This window comes from Apium graveolens, chromosome 8, assembly GCF_009905375.1.
Source record: "Apium graveolens cultivar Ventura chromosome 8, ASM990537v1, whole genome shotgun sequence".
In the NCBI taxonomy this organism is placed as follows: Eukaryota; Viridiplantae; Streptophyta; class Magnoliopsida; order Apiales; family Apiaceae; genus Apium; species Apium graveolens.
The window spans coordinates 45,560,868-45,579,303 of NC_133654.1; the positions used below are offsets into that span (position 1 = coordinate 45,560,868).

At 35.4% G+C, this 18,436-nt stretch overlaps 1 protein-coding gene and 1 pseudogene across 10 annotated transcripts in view; both read left to right on the forward strand.

Moving 5' to 3' along the window:
* The window catches only part of LOC141678192 (uncharacterized), a 30,041-nt gene extending 25,452 nt beyond the window's left edge, over positions 1-4,589 (forward strand). For 4 of the 10 annotated variants that reach the window (XM_074484445.1, XM_074484443.1, XM_074484450.1 and 1 more), the window contains one exon: positions 1,795-2,258. In XM_074484445.1, coding sequence (XP_074340546.1) covers positions 1,795-1,886 — 92 coding nt within the window. In that variant the 3' untranslated portion in view covers positions 1,887-2,258. The other 6 variants (XR_012557638.1, XM_074484446.1, XR_012557639.1 and 3 more) reach the window with 5 other exon arrangements.
* LOC141678191 (putative LRR receptor-like serine/threonine-protein kinase At1g53430) lies at positions 2,527-10,962 on the forward strand (annotated as a pseudogene).
* The last annotated feature ends 7,474 nt before the right edge of the window (positions 10,963-18,436 follow it).

The window sequence follows — 18,436 nt, forward strand, 5'->3', positions numbered from 1 at the left end:
CATAAGCTTAGAAAATCTTTGGCACGGCTTTTCATTAGTAGAACCAAAAATAATATCATTCACATAGATCTGTACTAGAATCATATCATCACCATGCTTCTTGTAGAAGAGAGTTTTGTCAATAGTACCTCCAGTGAATCCATGTTTAATAAAAAATTATGACAGTGTGTCATACCAAGCTCTAGGTGCTTGTTTAAGTCCATAGAGAGCCTTGAGTAGTTTGTATACAAAATTTGGAAATTTTGGATCTTCAAAGCCAGGTGGCTGTTGTACATAAACCTCTTCTTCCAACTCACCATTAAGGAATGCACTCTTCACATCCATTTGATATACCTTGAAATTCGAATGTGCAGCAAATGCCAGGAAAATCCATATTGCTTCAAGTCTTGCAACTGGAGTAAAAGTTTCATCATAATCAATTCCTTTCTCCTGTGAGTAGTCTTTTGCAACCAGCCTTGCTTTGTTTCTGGTAACAATTCCATTTTCATCCATCTTGTTCCTGAACACCCACTTTGTTCCAATAACGCTTCTGTTCTTTGGTGCATAAACCAATTTCCAAACTTTGTTTCTTTTAAACTGATTTAGCTCTTCTTGCATTTCAGATATCCAAGCAGGATCAAGAAGGGCTTTTTCAGTTTTTTTTGGCTCAACTTGTGACAAAAAACATGCATGAAGACATTCATTTACAGTTGCACTTCTAGTCCTCACTCCAGCAGTTGGATCACCAATAATTGCTTCTCTAGTGTGACTTCTATCCCATTTTCTTGTGTGAGTTTGTTGACTAGAATTTTATGTGTTTTCTTCATCATTGGCATGACCAGAACCTTCCTCTCTTCCCCCCCTGAGTTTGTGCTATCAAATTCAGGTTCATGAGATGAACATCCATTCTCATGGTTCACTTGTTCAGTTGACTCTTTATTTATTCTGTGAGTTGCATTGACTTCACCTTCATCATCAGAATCACTATCAAAGTTGAGGTTTTCAAACTTTAGGGCTTCAACTTCATTTTTATCAAAGCATTCCAAGCCTGGGCACTTGTCATCATCAAAAGTAACATCTGTGCTTTCCATAATTTTCTTTTGTTCAATCACATAGACTTTATGTGCAGTTCTCTCCAATAAATATCCCATAAAAATTGCCTCAAAAACTTTAGAGTCAAATTTTCCCACATATTCAGAGTTGTCATTTAACACATAGCACTTGCTTCCAAACACATGAAGATGCTTCAAAGTAGGATTTCTCTTGAATAAGATTGATTAGGGTGATTTGCCAGGATTTTTGTTAATGAGATATCTGTTTTGAGTATAACATGCAGTGTTCACAGCTTCTTCCCAAAAACTAGTTGGAAACTTTGCATCTTGGAGCATTGTTCTAGCAGCCTCCACCAATATTCTGTTCTTTCTCTCAACTACACCATTTTGTTGAGGTGTCCTAGTTGCTGATAATTCTTGAACAATGCCTTTGTCTTTGCAGAATTCAGTTAAGGTTGCATTCTTGAATTCTGTTCCATTGTCACTCATCAATCTTTTCACACAATTTTGATCTTTAGCCTGCTTTTCAATCTTCTTGATGTGCTCAATTATGATGTGTGGAGTCTCATCTTTAGAGTACATAAATTCTACCCATGTGTACCTTGAGTAGTCATCCACCATCACAAGTGCATATCTTTTTCTTAAAATTGACTGAACATTTACTGGTCCAAATAAGTCCATGTGAATAAGTTGCAAATGTGCACTTATAGAATTTATATTTTTACTCTTGTGACTTGATCTTTTCATTTTTGCTTTTTGACAGGCATCACAGACTTCATCTTAAGCAAATTTCAGATTAGGCATGTCTCTCACCAACTCCTTCTTAACCAGAGTATTGATTGCTTTAAAATTTAAATGAGACAACTTCTTATGCCATAGTTTGCTTTTCTCTACAGATGCCTTGGTGTAGAAGCAAAAAATTCCATCCTCATTTGCTGAGTCCAAGTGTGCAACAAATAAGCTTCATTTCCTTTCTCCTTTCAGAGCAACTTTACCAGTTTTTTTGCTGATAAAAGTGCATTCTTCTTTATTGAATAAAACTTTAAAACCTTTGTCTATAAATTGGCTGACACTGAGAAGATTCACTTCAAGACTAGCTACCAATGCTACATCATCAATGAAAACATTTCTAGAAATCAATTTGTTATATCCCATTGTGAAGCCTTTGCTGTTGTCTCCAAAAGTCACCAATGGGTTGGCCTTCTCCTCAAACTGTGATAGCAGGGCCATATCACCTGTCACATGTCTTGAGCATCCACTTTCTATAATCCATATGACTTTCTTCTTTTTTCCCTGCACACAATGAGTTTAAGTGTGTTTAGTAACCCAAGCAGTGTTGGGTACTTTCTTATTGTTAACAAAGTGAGCAGAATCAGAATGAGTTATTTTAGATAAAATAGAGTTCATTGACTGTTGTGTATTTTCCCTTTTTGATGTAGGCCCAACTTTTACTTCTTTGAGGTCTACTCTCAGCTTGTGACAACTTTTCATCACTTTCAAGTTGCAAGGGATGCAATCAAACTTGTCACATAATGAGTAGGGATCCTTTGCATTTGCTTCATTGTACTTGCATGCTAACAACCTTTTTACAAAGGTGAGTTAGATGATTCACAGAACCACATTTTTGACATTGCTTTCTTGGAAAATATGCAACATAAGCAAAATTGTTGCTATTGTTTATCCCAATCTTGCCATTTCTATTTTTCTTTTTCTTTCTTGCATCTTCAGTTTTCATTTCCTTGACAGGTGTCTTAGAATCTTGGTTGACCATGGGCTTCTTTTCAGCTTTGGAAGTTGGAGTTGTTTCTGCATTTTTCTTCTCATTGTCTTCATCAACAATTTCTTGCTTAATGATCAACTCTTCTTCACTGAAATCTACCTCACATGCTTTGAATATTGGTGAATCAACCTTTTTTCGCATAGCTGGAACATCTTCATTTTCTGTTGCTTTTCCTTTTCCACTAGTATCTTTCTTCTTAATGTTCAAGGCACCATAGTCAAGACCAATAGCTATGTTAGCACATGGGTTGTTCTTCTCATGGTATTGTCCAACCAACTCAGATGCATTCCTGAAAGATTTCAACTTAACTTCATTCTTTTTAATCTTCTCTCTTAATACAACTTCAATCTCATTGGCACATTTTAGCTTATTTTTCAAATATTCATTTTCTTGCTTGACTGACTTAAGCTCCACAAGCAGTAGATCCATCTTTTTCTTTTCACTCTCAAGCTTCTCATCTGCATTTGTTAGCCTACTGACTTCCTCAGTAGCTGCCACTAAGCTAGTGTGTATGTGAAACATCTCCATATTCATCTTTTCCACAGTCTCCTTATATTGACTAGAATTTAAATCAATAGCGGTTAGAGTTGGTACCTTTGATTTTGAAGTAGATGCTTCTCCTTGCTCAAAAGTCATGAGTGCATAATTTCCAACTTCTTCATCTTCATCATCAACATCAGTGTTATCCCAACTCTTTCCTTCTCCAATATAATCTTTTCCAAACTGCTTCTTCAAGAGAGCTTCATACTTTGCTTTTTTTTCAAGATATGCCTTAGCTTTTTTCACCTTCTTAGGCTTTCTGCATTCAGTAGTAAAGTGACCCAACTCATCATAGTTGAAGCACCTTATCTTTGATCTGTCCACATATCATGTTTTGTAGCCACTTTTGCTAACTGAATTGAACTGAGTTTTTGGTTTCCAATTCTTACTGTTGGAAGATTGTCCATTGCCTTTGTAAAACCTTGACTTCTTGACTCTAATATTTGAAAATTTTCTAGCCAAGTAAGTCATGGACGGATCCATTTCATCTAATTCATCCAAGGTGTAATATTCATCTTCCTCCAGTTCCAACACAACTTGCTTCTGAGGTCCTTTGTTCTTATGTTCCATAGCTTGACTAACTGAAACTTGATCATCTTACTCATCTTCACTTTCTTCTCTGTCATTTACAATTAAAGCACTTGAAACCATCAACAATATGACCACGATGTGTTTTCAATGACTTTCTTTGCATAATTTTAAGTTCATAGGTTTTCGAGATTCCATATAGAACTCCCAAAGTTATTCTGCTCAAATCTATTCCTTCTCTAATGGCTGATATTTTCTGTTCAAGATGGTCAGGAAGAGCGAGCAGAAACTTTAGGTTAACCTCCTCAGCCACATAATATTTATCATGAAGGTGCAAGTCATTTATCAATTTATTGAACCTTTCAAGAACTTCAGTGATTCCTTTCATACTGAGAAACCAAAATCCTCCTTTGGTTTGACCTAACTTCCTCTGTTCCTTCACATAATATCTCTATTTTCTCCCAGATTTGTTTGGCTGTGTCACAGTTGACAATGTTATTGTACATTACATTGTCAAGTGACTCTATCAAGATCAGCTGCAAGCCACTATCTAGGGAGACTTTTTCTTTCTCAGGATCAGTGTATTCTGAAGGATCCTTAGGAGCAGAATGAGCCGTAATGACCATGTCTCCATCTGTAGATTCCTCAACTCTTACCATAGGAGTGAAAGACCCATTCTTGAGGATCTGAATGTATAATGAATTGGCCATTCTAATAAACAGCAACATTTTCTTTTTCCATGTGTAGAGTTAGATGTGTCAAAGGTGGGGATTTTAATACTACTCAGTTTCTGTGTATTCATTCTTCCAAGATCTTTAATCTGTTTACTTTCAGATTTTGCTCTGATACCACTTGTTGGGTAATGAATACAACACAGGGGGTGAATGTGTTTTAAACAGTTTTCGTGTCTTTTTGAACCTTTTAATAATGGTGAATAAGGTGATCTATATTGTAGAGATAATGTATTTTAACAAAATAATTAAAATATGTATATGAACACAATATCTTTCAAAACTCACTTAATTTTATATTAAAATCAAGTTAGTGTGCTACAAATTTATGGGTTCTTAGTATGTTAAGAACTCAGCTTCTCTCTTGAGAGTTACAAGAAATTTTAGATCTATTTGTTACAACTAGAACAAAGCATCCAGTGTTCACTTTATAGAACATTAAATACTGGTTTTTACACAACATGCAACAACATGTACTAAACCCTACTTTTGGATAACCAAATCTTTCTATTTCTGGCTTAGTGTATCTTTGCTAACCTTGCACGCCTGTGACTTTACTTTGCCAGTTAATCTTTGCCTTTGATCTTGTACTCTTCAAGCTGCTTTTGTAGACTTTTCAAATCAGTGATTGATTTATTTGTTGATTGATAATCTTGAATATTAAACTGAACTGCATTCTGTACTTGAACTTTTACATCGAGATCTCCAGTTAGTCATGTAGAGAACTCGACATCTCGATAAATATAATGACTTATCGAGTTCTTTAATAACCCTATAGTTGTTTGACTTATCGAGGTCTCTGAGTTCTCTATAAGAGAATTTGGCTTGTCGAGATCTCTCATCTTCATGTCTTCACTTTTGCTTATCGATGTCTCTGAGTTATCTAGTGACAAATAGACTTGTCGATGATATTTTGACTTATCGATATCTCAGAGATCTCTAATGATATTTTGACTTATCGATATCTTATAGTTCTCTAGTGATATTTTGACTTGTCAATCTCAGAGTTCTCTAGTAAAGAAATGACTTGTCGATATCTCAAATATTCATGTCTTTAATTTGACTTGTCGATATCTCTGAGTTCTCTAGTAGCTTTTCTTGACTTCTCGATAAGTGATTCTGGAGTTCTCGAATGACTTCTCTATAACACATAATCTGTGACTTGTAGATTTCTTGACTTAGAATATTTTTCCCAAAACAAATCTATTCAACTCCAAGCTTCTTCACACTTTCTCCGAGGCATGATCTTCATAATCTTCTTCCAGAGTTTATTAATACTCCACTCTAATTTATTTACATTTTTACAGATTTAAGTATTACAATACACAATACAAACATAAATTACCATATAATTTACTTAAAATTGTCAATTTGACTTAGTATTGTTTATAGTACAGGTATTTCTTGCACACCAACGAGGATCTACATTCCAAATACTAGCTTCTTTGCACGAAAAAAGTTCTTGAGTTGAGCATGAGAGAAGAGCAGTCCTCTTGACTGATAAGAAAATTGATAAGATATTAAAGCTAACTCGCTGAAAGATGTTCTCATTTCTTGCTTTCAAAATATGCCACCACAGCATAATTATGGCTTATCTCCACAATTCTCTGTTTTTATTAATAAATTTCATGATTGATTAAATAGAGAAAACAAAGTTGAATAAGTGTGAGACTCTAACAACTTGACTCCCCACCACAAACGAATCTTAATACATATTTCCTGCACTTGATCAAATTCCCAAAACAAGTGGCCTATTGATTCTTCACGCAGATTGCACAAAGGACAGTTAAAATGGATACCTTTCATTCTCTTGCTTGAAATTTTTCTGGTAGAATTTGATTGACAAGTTTCCACAAAATCATTACACGTCCTAGAATTTTTAATTTCCATAGAAGTGACTACCTCACAATTTGGTCCCTAATCTTGTATAATCTCTTATATATTTCACTAAAATTATACTTGCCATTATTACCTGACCAGGATAAGGAATTCAATTTACTCTGAAGAATAACTTGAATCGGTTGTTTCCGTTATCATAATCTGTGATTAATGTAAATAATATAAGTGCGTGTGTGCGAATAACAGAGTAATATAGTGCGAAAAAATAAACAAAAAGATATGAAGAAGACGTTTCCGAGTCCAATCGTATAACTGTCTCTTAAAGTAATTACGGCCCTCACTGTATGTGCGAGTCGTCAGCCTCCCAGAATAAAACGAGAAGACGGAGGTATTGCACGAACAGCGCCTTCGGCGAAGTAGAACAGAGTAAGAAACTATCACCGGAATAGAGATAGTGTAATGTTTGTATTTAGGAGGCGGCTGTGTTTTGTATATCGAATGAATAACTAACCCTAAACCTAATACGATATTATATAGGCTCGAGGAAATGTGTGTGCTACTCCACGCATAATTAATTAAATCGCGTTAATTAATCAATCGGTTAATAAATCAAATACGTAATTGAATCTGATTATTATTACGTCAAATCAATTATAATAATCCGTAGTCAAAACGAATTAAAAATTATTAAAGCCCAAACCTAGTGGAAATTAATTTAGCAAAATTAGTTTCTGATTATTCGGGCCAAGTTTCCGTGTGTCCACACGTCGCACACGCGGGAAAACTCGAAGGCTTCGCAAGCCTCGAATTGTCTCTCGAGAAGCCCATGATTTGCCAACTCCAGCCCGCGCACGTAGATGTTGGAGCAATACATAAGTAACACATTTGAACAATATATAAGTGTTTTGCTATATAAAGCTATGTATGCTCCTTTGCAAAATCAATGCGGGACTTTCTTTTCTTCGACAAATTTTTACTGGTAAGAGACCAACTTTGGATGATCATATCACATCCATCTCTTAGTCATTTTGAGTGTTTCAAATTGTCTCAGAAAGCTCTATCGGAGGAGAACGCATTTCAAATGTTACTCGTTATGCACATGCAACATTTGTCCATTTAAAATATGACTCAAATTGACTTGAAAATGTGGGACCACAACCCACATTTTCCAACAGTTTCCACCTCTCCCCCTCAATTCCTTCTCCACAGATCTCTGAAATTGTCACCCATCTATCTTTCATTTATGCTAAGCTAATAATTTTATCTTAGAGCCATCTCAACATATGCATCTTTTTCTTCTCTTCTCCTCCTAGTACCTGCATCTTCAAAATCCAAACAATATAATTTCTTTACTTGGCAGAAAAAAAAATTATTTTTTGTAAGGCATAGAGCATCAAATATAGTTGCATTGTCCGTCATTATCTCCTCCTTTGAAGAAACTTAGTTAAGCTGTATAAAATTGGTTGTTCATCCTCTACTCCTTTCAAGAAACTTATCTAAGCAGAATATAATTACTAATTAATCTGCATCTTCATGTTTATAGATCAATATTAGTTGCATATCAATTGTGGGGGAAAAAGGTTACAATCGGCAACATAATTTATGAAGAGGACGAAGCCTCAGTAGGTCCGACAAAATATAATTTTCCAAATGAAAATTGGGGAACTAGTAATACAGGATTCTTCTACGGGGTTAATATAACGTCCAGTCAGTATACAGCAAACTACGTATCAGTTCTTAGAATGAATGACTCTGAATGTGAAACTTCACTTTGCTGAGATAATTTTCAGAGGTAATCGTTCTTATCAAAGCCTTGGAAGACGGATGTTTGACGTTTATGTCCAGGTTATCTATACCGCTCTAGGTAGCCATTTACATTTATTTATAGTGAAGTAGCGTGCTGCATTTTACTAATCACCTTTTTACAGGATGAACTGAAGCTAAAGGATTACGATATCCAACATGAAGCCCAAGGAGTTGATAAGGCAGTAATATCCACAATTAGGGCAATTGTTGTGAAGGATAAAACTTTACAAATTCGTTTTGTTTACACTGGGAAGGGGACAACAGCTGTACCTACTAGAGGAACATACGGCCCTCTAATATCAGCCATTTCTATAGAATCTGGTAAAATACAAGTACACACATTTTATGCATGATAGATCTTCCTTCATTATTTGGAAAAACATCAATAGGTCTAATATACTAAACTTTGCATCATAAAACTTATATCTCTATTTTTTATCTTGTCGTGCAGATAATCCTCCCAAACACTCAAGTCTTAACCGGAAACAAAAGATTATTATTGCGGTTGTAGTTGTTGCTTTAGGATTACTTCTTCTCACATTTTCTGTTGCGCGGTGGAAGGGTTATCTGGGAAGTCGAATATCAAGGGAAGAAGGTGATGTTGTTTAATACAGTTCATTTAAAAATAGACAAAGAATCAAAGTTTTTCGATGAAATATGTATATTTTGTATTGGATATATTTGCTTGGTCAGTAAAAGAATTTTTAGATATAAAAGAAAACTAAATTGTATGGATGTAAATAATAAGAACAGAGAAGATTGAAGAGACCTCTAGAATATGCAAAATCACAAGTAGGATTGGAAGATATAATTAACATAATAAAAATGTATTCTACAGCATTGCGAGGGTTGGATTTGCAGACTGGAATATTTACCTTTCAACAAATTAAAGCAGCCACTGATGATTTTGCTGCTGCAAACAAGATTGGAGAGGGTGGTTTTGGATCTGTTTACAAGGTGTATAGCAATATATTTTTTCACACATTGTACCTTTGAACATTAATATTAATTCGCCTTCTCTTTAGATATCAATATAAATCAAAAGCTATCTATTGTTTTAATCCTCTATGTTGTAGGGTGTATTGTTGGATGGTACGGTAATTGCTGTCAAGCAACTTTCGTCAAAATCAAATCAAGGATCTCGTGAATTTGTGAATGAAATAGGCATGATTTCTAGTTTAAGGCATTCAAATCTAGTAAGGCTGCATGGCTGTTGTACTGAGCGTAAACAATTGCTGCTGGTGTACGAGTTCATGGAGAATAACAGTCTTGCGCGGGCTCTGTTTGGTGAGTTTAATTCTTAACATGGTCTACATTATTTGTTAGTAGATCGCATAATACTGTTCCACTGTACCTTTATTTTGATATTTGGTTCCTCTCTGATTGGGTGGTCTGGAAATGTCATCTGCAGGTCCAGAAAAATCACGGTTGGATCTGGACTGGGCTACTAGACAAAAGATCTGCACTGGTATAGCCAGAGGCCTGGTTTATCTGCATGAAGAATCAATCCTTAAAATTGTCCATAGAGACATCAAAGCAAACAACATACTCCTAGATAAAGATCTCAACCCAAAAATCTCGGACTTTGGTTTGGCCAAGCTCGATGAAGAGGAAAACACTCATATTTCAACTAGAGTTGCTGGAACCATGTGAGAGCTCTTCTTTACTTTAAATATAACATAAAAGTAAAATGCAGAGTAATTTATTCTAAACTTTGTTATGCTGTTTTCCCAAATTAACTGTCCTGTAAAGTCTAGCTTTTTTTAACATTGTGCTCATTTTATCTAGCAGTTGTACTTAATCTTCTGATATGTGATTTTATGACCCCAGTGGGTACATGGCACCGGAATATGCACTGTGGGGTTATTTGACAGATAAAGCAGATGTGTACAGTTTTGGAGTGGTTGCACTAGAAATTGTTGCTGGAAAGAACAACATGAAACACCGTCCAAATGTAAAATACGTCTGTCTTCTTGATTGGGTAAGACCAAGTATATTTGTACATTATCTTGAATGACATCTTATTCATGATGATGTTCATTTGATTACAAACTTATGGATATATTTTTTCTTTCTGCAACCTCATAATTCTGTTATCAGGCTCTTAATGTACAAGAAAATGGGAACTTGCTGGATTTAGTTGATCCGAGGTTAGGTTCGAATTACAACAAGGAAGAGGCAACGAGAATGATAAAAGTATGCTTAAAGGTGATATGCAAATTCAGAAGCTGAACCTTAATAATCCGGATATGTATGGGGACGATTATTTAAAGTTTCAAGGGCTCAGAGATAAATATGGTCAGGGAAAAAACAAGAGCTCAAATTCTTATTCAGAAATCTTTGGTGATGCATCTGATGATATAAAGTATGGCTCTTCGTCAACATCTGCTACTGACCTTTATGCAGTTAATCTTCTATCTCAGTAGCAAGCAAATGTCCTAAAATTGACCTGTGTTTTTAAACTTGGTCAATCTTTTTAATTCCCTTGTTAATGAAGTAAGTGTTATTGTTCTACTGTCATATGTGATATGTCCCTCCCTATAGATGAATATGCTTTGTCACCCTTCGTATTTAATGAATTTGAACTCTATGAGCTTGCTTTTGTTCTCACATGTAATATACTTGAGGGAGAAACCTCAGCTTTAAAAGTTGAGAGATGTCTTCCTTAAAGTTGCAAAGTGAATTTGAACTCCTTTTTCTCTGTTAAGTTTATGTTCTGATCCCCGTTCGGCATGCTAAATTTACTGTTTACAGTTAAATTTCCTAAACCAGCACAGTCCATGGTTGATGATGGTTCCCATGTAGCACATGACGACGCAAATTATAAGCTACTGTATATAATTTTCGTCAAATTGTGATAATTCAACAGACCTCATGTTGGGATGCTCGTGAGGAGTTAGTACTTGAACTCGAACTTGTTTAACCGAGCTCGACTTACCTCAAACTCGTATACAAGCCTAGCGTGTTCGATCTTGATTAGTTAATTTTGAAAAGTTACACTGATATGCTACCTCAATTTTTTATGATCATGAAGAATTATAAAGAGAATAAGAGATGAAATAAGTTTGCTCCTCTTAACATTTTCTTTTTATTTATTATCTTGATAAAGTCTTGCAATCGTTAATTTTCATGGGTACCTTGTGCTTGTATTGGAAGCTGTATACAATTTTGTGAATTAGTATTAAATTATTTAAGTATTTTAGCTAACACACAATTTACAAGTAATTTTCTTTAATTATGTAGTTTAAATTATTTTAAAAATCATCAAAAAACACAAAAAATGCGGTGGTCTAAGAAACACTAATTTTAGTAGTGGGGAGAGCCATTTTCTTATGCTATGTTGACCATTTGAATCCAAATTGTGCCAATAACTGCCAACATTAAAAGGAGGTTTGGGTTATATAGATACATATCTTCTTGGAAGAAAAAAATCAATTTCTTCAAATATTTAAGGCACACTTGTTAGCTTGATTTTCAAGCAATCTTTTAATGTGCTCAATTCCTCTGAAAATCCCCTTATTACTCGTATATATAGGTTTTGATAAAGTAAACTGTAATACTTTTTCTGGTGAAGATGGTTGGATTGGCCTACGGACTGTTGCAAGGGATGATAAGGGGACGGTTTTATTTGCAGAGACAAGAAGGGTTGGAGGGGGCTGCTCAATAGAAACCGCAGAATGTAAAGTATTTCACCACTCATAAGTATGGTTTTAGAAAAGTTCTTTTGGAGTCAGACAGTCAGCTATTGTCACCACTCGCTTAGCCAAGGCAGCCACCTACTCATCGTATCTGGATTCGATACTGAATGATGTTGTTTCTATTAGTTTGCATTTTGAGGTTATTGTTTGATGATATGTAAAAAGAAGTGGCAGTCATGTTGCACATCATTTGGCTAGATTGTTTCATTTTTGGTGTTCAACAAGTCTGGGTAGACATTTGTCCCAGTGAAGTTCCTGCAATCAATGAATCTTCTTTGCTTTGCCCTCAAAAACAAATATGACCAACACCTTCTAAATTTTGTTGGTTTTTTATGACATGAATTCCCTTAAAAGTTTCAAGTATTCTAATAATGTTTATTCTAATTTCTAAAAGGTTCGCGGGACCATCATTTTTTATTATCATTGGGAAAGTTATTGTCATATAGAGTATTGTTAGAGGTTTTTCTTTATTATGATTTTTGTTTTTTATAAGTTCTTCGCTATAAATTTATCTTAAGATCGGATTGATACTCCCAATTATTTTTAGCCTATTAAAAAGAAGAAGAAAAGATTGATATAACTTCCAACTTTTTTTTTATATCCTTTTAAAAAAGATTCAAGATCCACCGATACTGGTCGCTCACATGAAGTTGTGAATAATCTTAACGTTCAATTTATGAAAATTTTGCATGTTCTTCCGGGGGGGCTTCATGTCTGATGTCTCAACTATTCACATTCTAAAAAGGACACCATGGATCCACACCAGTTAAAAACTTCTGCATTTCTGAAATGACTACTGTTTACCACTTGATGCTTCTATCTATCAGATGGGGGACTCAGTAAATGGAGGAAATTTCCCACTTGCCGACAGACTCCTACTGTATATTCGATGACTATATATTAAGGTTGCACATGGGTTGAGCTGGTTTATAACATTTTCCGACCCAAGTCAATTAGTTCGGCCTGTAGAATTTTCAACCCAATAAACCCTGCTAAATTATATAACCCAACCCTATTAATATTATATTGGGTTGTTTCGGTTCGGGTTTGATTTGGATTCATATTAACATTTAGAGGACATTAGCTATTAAATAAGGCACCAAGTAAAAAAAAAGACACTTTTGTAAACTGAAAATTGTAAATAAAAAAAATACTGTAAATTGGAGCTAAGATTTAGTTACACAAACTGTGATATGCCTGTACCAGATTCAGGTTCATCTACTTAATCACCTCTATTAATTTCTATTAATTACCCCTGCAAATCTTGAAAATGATAGAAACATGCAAAAGATAAAAAATTAACCAAAACAAACGAGTGGTGGATCTTCAAATTGCCCAATCAAAGGAAACTTTGTAGGAATTTTTTTTTCATTTCTACAACACAAGCAGGATATGCATAATGAAGAAATAGTTAGTCTATGTAATAGTTTAAACACGGGACATCAATAAGAAATGTTCTAAACAATTTGAAATCAAATATTATCAAGGAAAGATATGCAAAATAAGTAAAATATGAAAGATAAAGATGAATCTCAGTCGAACTTATAGAATAGATAGCCAAGTGGAAGAAAGAAAGAACTGAGAAGCGGCTGTAATAAAATTACTGTATTGTAAATGGGCTGGGCCTAGAATATATTTCTGGGTTGGGTTGGTTTAGGGTTTTAAATAATAAAACTCTAACCCAACCCATGTTATTCGGCCCAATTAAAATTCAACCCATCAAGATTTTGGTTTAGGATGGTTCGGTTTATTCGGCCCAACTCAGGGTTGGGTTGGGTTGGTTCATTCGGTTTTGACAAACCATGTGTAGCCCTACTATATATAGTGTTACTCCCCTATTGAAGCTTGGTATGCATTAGCTTAAGATTTTTTACCGCATAGAAAAGATATGGCCAAAGCTTTTCATACTTTACATTATAAATTTAATCTTGGCTCCGTCCCTTTTTTGACACACCTGAAAGAAAAATTCATTTTTTTGGATTGACAAATATGGCATAGAACGCTTTTTCTAAGGTTCTGCCACCGTTTTTTCCAGTTTTTCTTCTCTCCTCCCCTTTGTTTGCCTTGTGTTTGTGCATATTTGGGTGGTTAAAAATCATGTGAGGGTTTTTTTTGTAAAGCTCATATTTAATTACCAAAAAATTATTTTAGTTTAATTTTTTTGTGAGTTAGTGATGTAAACTTATTTTTAGTATGTATTTTTTATTTTAATTTTAAATTTGTATATATAAGACTTTTGTAGCTCCAGAAAGGGTGTTATGAGAGTCGATTGCACATTTTTTTGACGAAGACACATTTTCACGGATTTTTCAAATGTAGTTGTAAATTTTATTTTTTTAAAATCTTGTATCCATGTAATAGCACTTTTGTATTACTTTGCTTACTATTTATTTTAAAAAATAAATAAATTGAAAATTTATGAGTTTTGACAGTAGTAGAATGGTAATAGAAATGTGTAAAATAGTACATAAAAATTAGAAAAAGTAAACATTGGAATGAAATTTATGAAGGTGGCCAAAGTAGGTTCATAGTACAACATAAATGCCTAATTGAAAATAGCTTGATATTACAGAAAGACACAACTAATACGGAGCTGGAATGAAAAACACGAAAATGAAAAGAAACGATGCAGTTATGAAAAACACGGAAATGGAATGAAAAACACGAAAATGAATAACACGGAAATGAGCAACAATAAATTCATGTTGTTAAATGTGGGCGCCCTGCCCTGGGCATTTCTTGCTACGCTTGGTGTGACCTTCTTGGTTGCATACACTACATTTCTTTCCTGACCGTGGGCCATCAATCTCCATTCGGATCCGCACTGATTGACCCTTATCTCCGCGTTTTTCTTAAGATTTTTCAAGGACCCATCCAGCACTAACTTTCCATAGCCCTGCCAAGGTATGGGTAATTCGTAATTCCAGTATTCAGTTGGTTATAATGGATAAATCTTTGGTCTGTACAAGTTCTCCATTGTTTAGTTCTTATGGCAATTTTCAATGAAGTGCTCCCAACTCATATGTCTTATATAACCTGCCATTGCATGATAGCCCGTCATGTGATGGGTTGTCCATTTTCCATACGTGCACGTACGGTCGTTCAGGTTGACAACCTGGGTTTTACCTCCCTTTACCTTTCCCTTAGCAGTTGTGTACTGATGTGTAGCTATTTTTAATATCTCGCGCAGACGGTGAAAAGTAATAACCGTATGTCCTGTTGCCTTCCTTTGAATTTTTGCTAACATAGCGGCTGAACATGCACATAACTGTTGCCCCTGTTACAGACCGTCATCCACTATATTTCGATATATGTCAACAATTGTGACCGCCTTGTAGAAGAGGTACTCCATCATCGCTGTTATTGGAAAGAAACGAGCCCTTCTTATGTTGCCATTGAAACCCTCAAGCATATTTGCAGTTGTTTGACCGTAGCGAACACCATTGTCGTGGGAAAGTGTCCACCTCTCCACGGGTATTTTTGCAAGACAGTCTAGGGCTGAGGGGAAATTTCACCAATCATTGCCATATATGCGTCGTGCTTTGAGACTTGCGTGGTTATTCCAGCTTTCCACATCAATTTTTTTAGTTCACCACCAGGGTGATGATGGCAAAAGTTGCTTCTGACATTGAGTAGACAGAACCTATGGATTCCTAATGGCTCAGCAAATCCATTTTGTGGGTATTGTAGTGATGAGATAATACTAGCTGCACGGTCAAAAATGATGCACACGCCGACCTTTTGCCGACAAACATGTCTCCGAATATGTTGCAAAAACTAAGACCATTTTTCGTATGTCTCCTCATCAACCAAGCCATAGCAAAGAGGAAAAAGGGTGGTTGTTTGAATCTACACCCATAACAATAAGCAGCTTGTCCCTATATCTTCCCTTCAAGAAAGTTCCGTCTATTGAAATCACATGACGTGCATTTTGCCACCCGTCCATCATTGCCTTCAAATACCAAAATATTCGCTTGCATACGGACGTGCCCCATTCCTCGACATGAGATACAATATCGATCTGAGCAATGGTTCCGGGATTTTTCTTGATAATGGCTGCTAGAAACATGGACAGAGCTTGGCATGTTATAGCCCAAGTGCTATAGACTTCCTCAATGGCTATTTGCTTGCCTCTCCACGATTTTTTGTACCCCACTATATGGTTGTGCTCGTTGTTGATAAGCGGGATAATGGTTTTAATGGGAATTTATGGTGTATTTATTACCTGTTTCACATATCATGGTAAATGTCAAAATATTTCCGTACCGAATATGTAAAGAAGTTCAATATTTATGTATGTGAAATTACTTACAAGTGGTTTCACAATCCACGAAATTATCCTTGTAAATAACTTCTTGTGGTCTTACAACGGCTGATCGACCATGCATTTGTATTCTTTCTTATTCACATTTATCCGCCAGTACCCAGAATTATGCATGAAAGCAGCTCTCACCCTCCAGTTACAGCTCTCCGCCCGACACTGTATAATGAGTTATTCTTTGTTACTCTTTGTCATTTTATATATACGGTCAGTTGAAATATGTGCACGCCTCACTGCCAGCAAAAGGCTGGCTTTGTCACTGTAACATATTCCTTCACTCAGTTCCCCCTGATCGAGATCTTCATCAGCATATATTTCATTAGGTTATCTATTATTGGGGGAGTGTATTTCTCTGTGCAAAACCATGAAACCCCTGGAACATGATGCTCTTCCCCAATTACAGGAATTATGCTAAAAATTTCTTCATTCCTCTCCGAATGCCCTTCACCCTCATCGCTGTCTGAAGATTCTTCTTCATCATCATCATGAAGGTAAAAATTCTCCTCACTTGATGAATTGGCTACAACTTTTTCTACCACGAGGGCTAACCGCTTACCTTAACCTCTTCCCACCACATTCTTTGGTTGTGAAAATGCCCTTTCTACATTATCTCCACCACCTTCATCATTTTCATAACTAGTCCCCCCATACCCTCCACCATATCAACTACTCTCCCCTCCATACCCTCCACCATGTTGAGTAGTCCCCCCTCCACACCTTCCACCATGTTGACTAGTCCGACCTTCATACCCTCCACCATATTGACTACTCTCCCCTGCATACCCTCCACCATGTTGACTAGTCCCCCCTCCATACCTTCCACCATGTTGACTAGTCCGACCTTCATACACTCCACCATATTGACTACTCTCCCCTCCATACCCTCTACCATATTGACTACCCCCCTTCATACCTTTCACCGTGTTGACTAGTTCCCCCTCCATACCCTCCACCATGTTGACTACTCTCCCTTCCATACCCTCCACCGTGTTCATTAGTTCCACCTCTGTACTCTCCACCTTGAAAAATTAGATCTGACCACCTTGGGTTTACATTACCCCCGTATGTTGTTTGTGTCGGTTGTGACCCTAAATTAAGTTGGAATGAGGATGGGTCATCAACAACAATTTCCTCTATTTCGATGAACAATGAAACATCTCCTTGAATGTTCAGCAACATGGCAGGGACATTTAACATGCGCGTAACATCATCATCACATAATATATCCATTTGATAAAAACTTTCAACTAGGTTGTATTGACCATGGTATGGATACTTCAAACTCAGTTTCAAATTCCAATGATACGAATTAATATCCATTAAATTGTACACAACACGTTTAAGCTCATCATAAGTGGTACCAAACCTAATAAACATTATTTTTTTGGGATCGATAGAATAATTGATATTAGTTACATCTCGAATAACCAGTCCACCCCAAAAAAATTTGACATTCACGTACCCTTCCATTTCCCTGCTTTACAGAAAACATTAACAATTAAGCATCACATATATAACAATGCGTAAAGACTATATACACACATACACACATACATATAAGGATAACATACATTTTTCTATGTTAGAGGTCTCTACAAGTATAATCTATTTATTTCTCTAAAGTTTTAGAAAATTAGAACAAAGGTGTGTGTTAAAATTAGAATGTTGTTTGCAAGATAATCAAGACTAACAGCAAAAATGAAGCAGCTAATTATCTGTAATCTTTTGAAAAAAAGTTAAGTAGAAAAAGTACATGAGGACATATATAAATAGTAACACAGGATATAGAAAAGAAGACATATATTATTGTGAATTATTAATTTTGTCAGATTTCCTGCAAAGAGAAATATGATACTATCCATTTGAGATAGGAATGAATTATTGATACTATCAATTTGAGATTTCCGATAAGATTACTTTGAAAGAGAAATCTACCTTTTCGTCAGATTTTCAAGATATGAAAGAGAAGATAAGGTTCTAAAAAATAATTGATTTTATTTATGAAATTTTTTTTATGAAATAATGCAACATATTATTTAAAGAAAGGAGAAGATAATCCAATCCATAAATAATGCTACATATGATTTTAGAAATAATTTAATTTTATTTATAAAATTTTAAAGTTTTATGAGATATAAACACAAATTTATGAAATATACAAT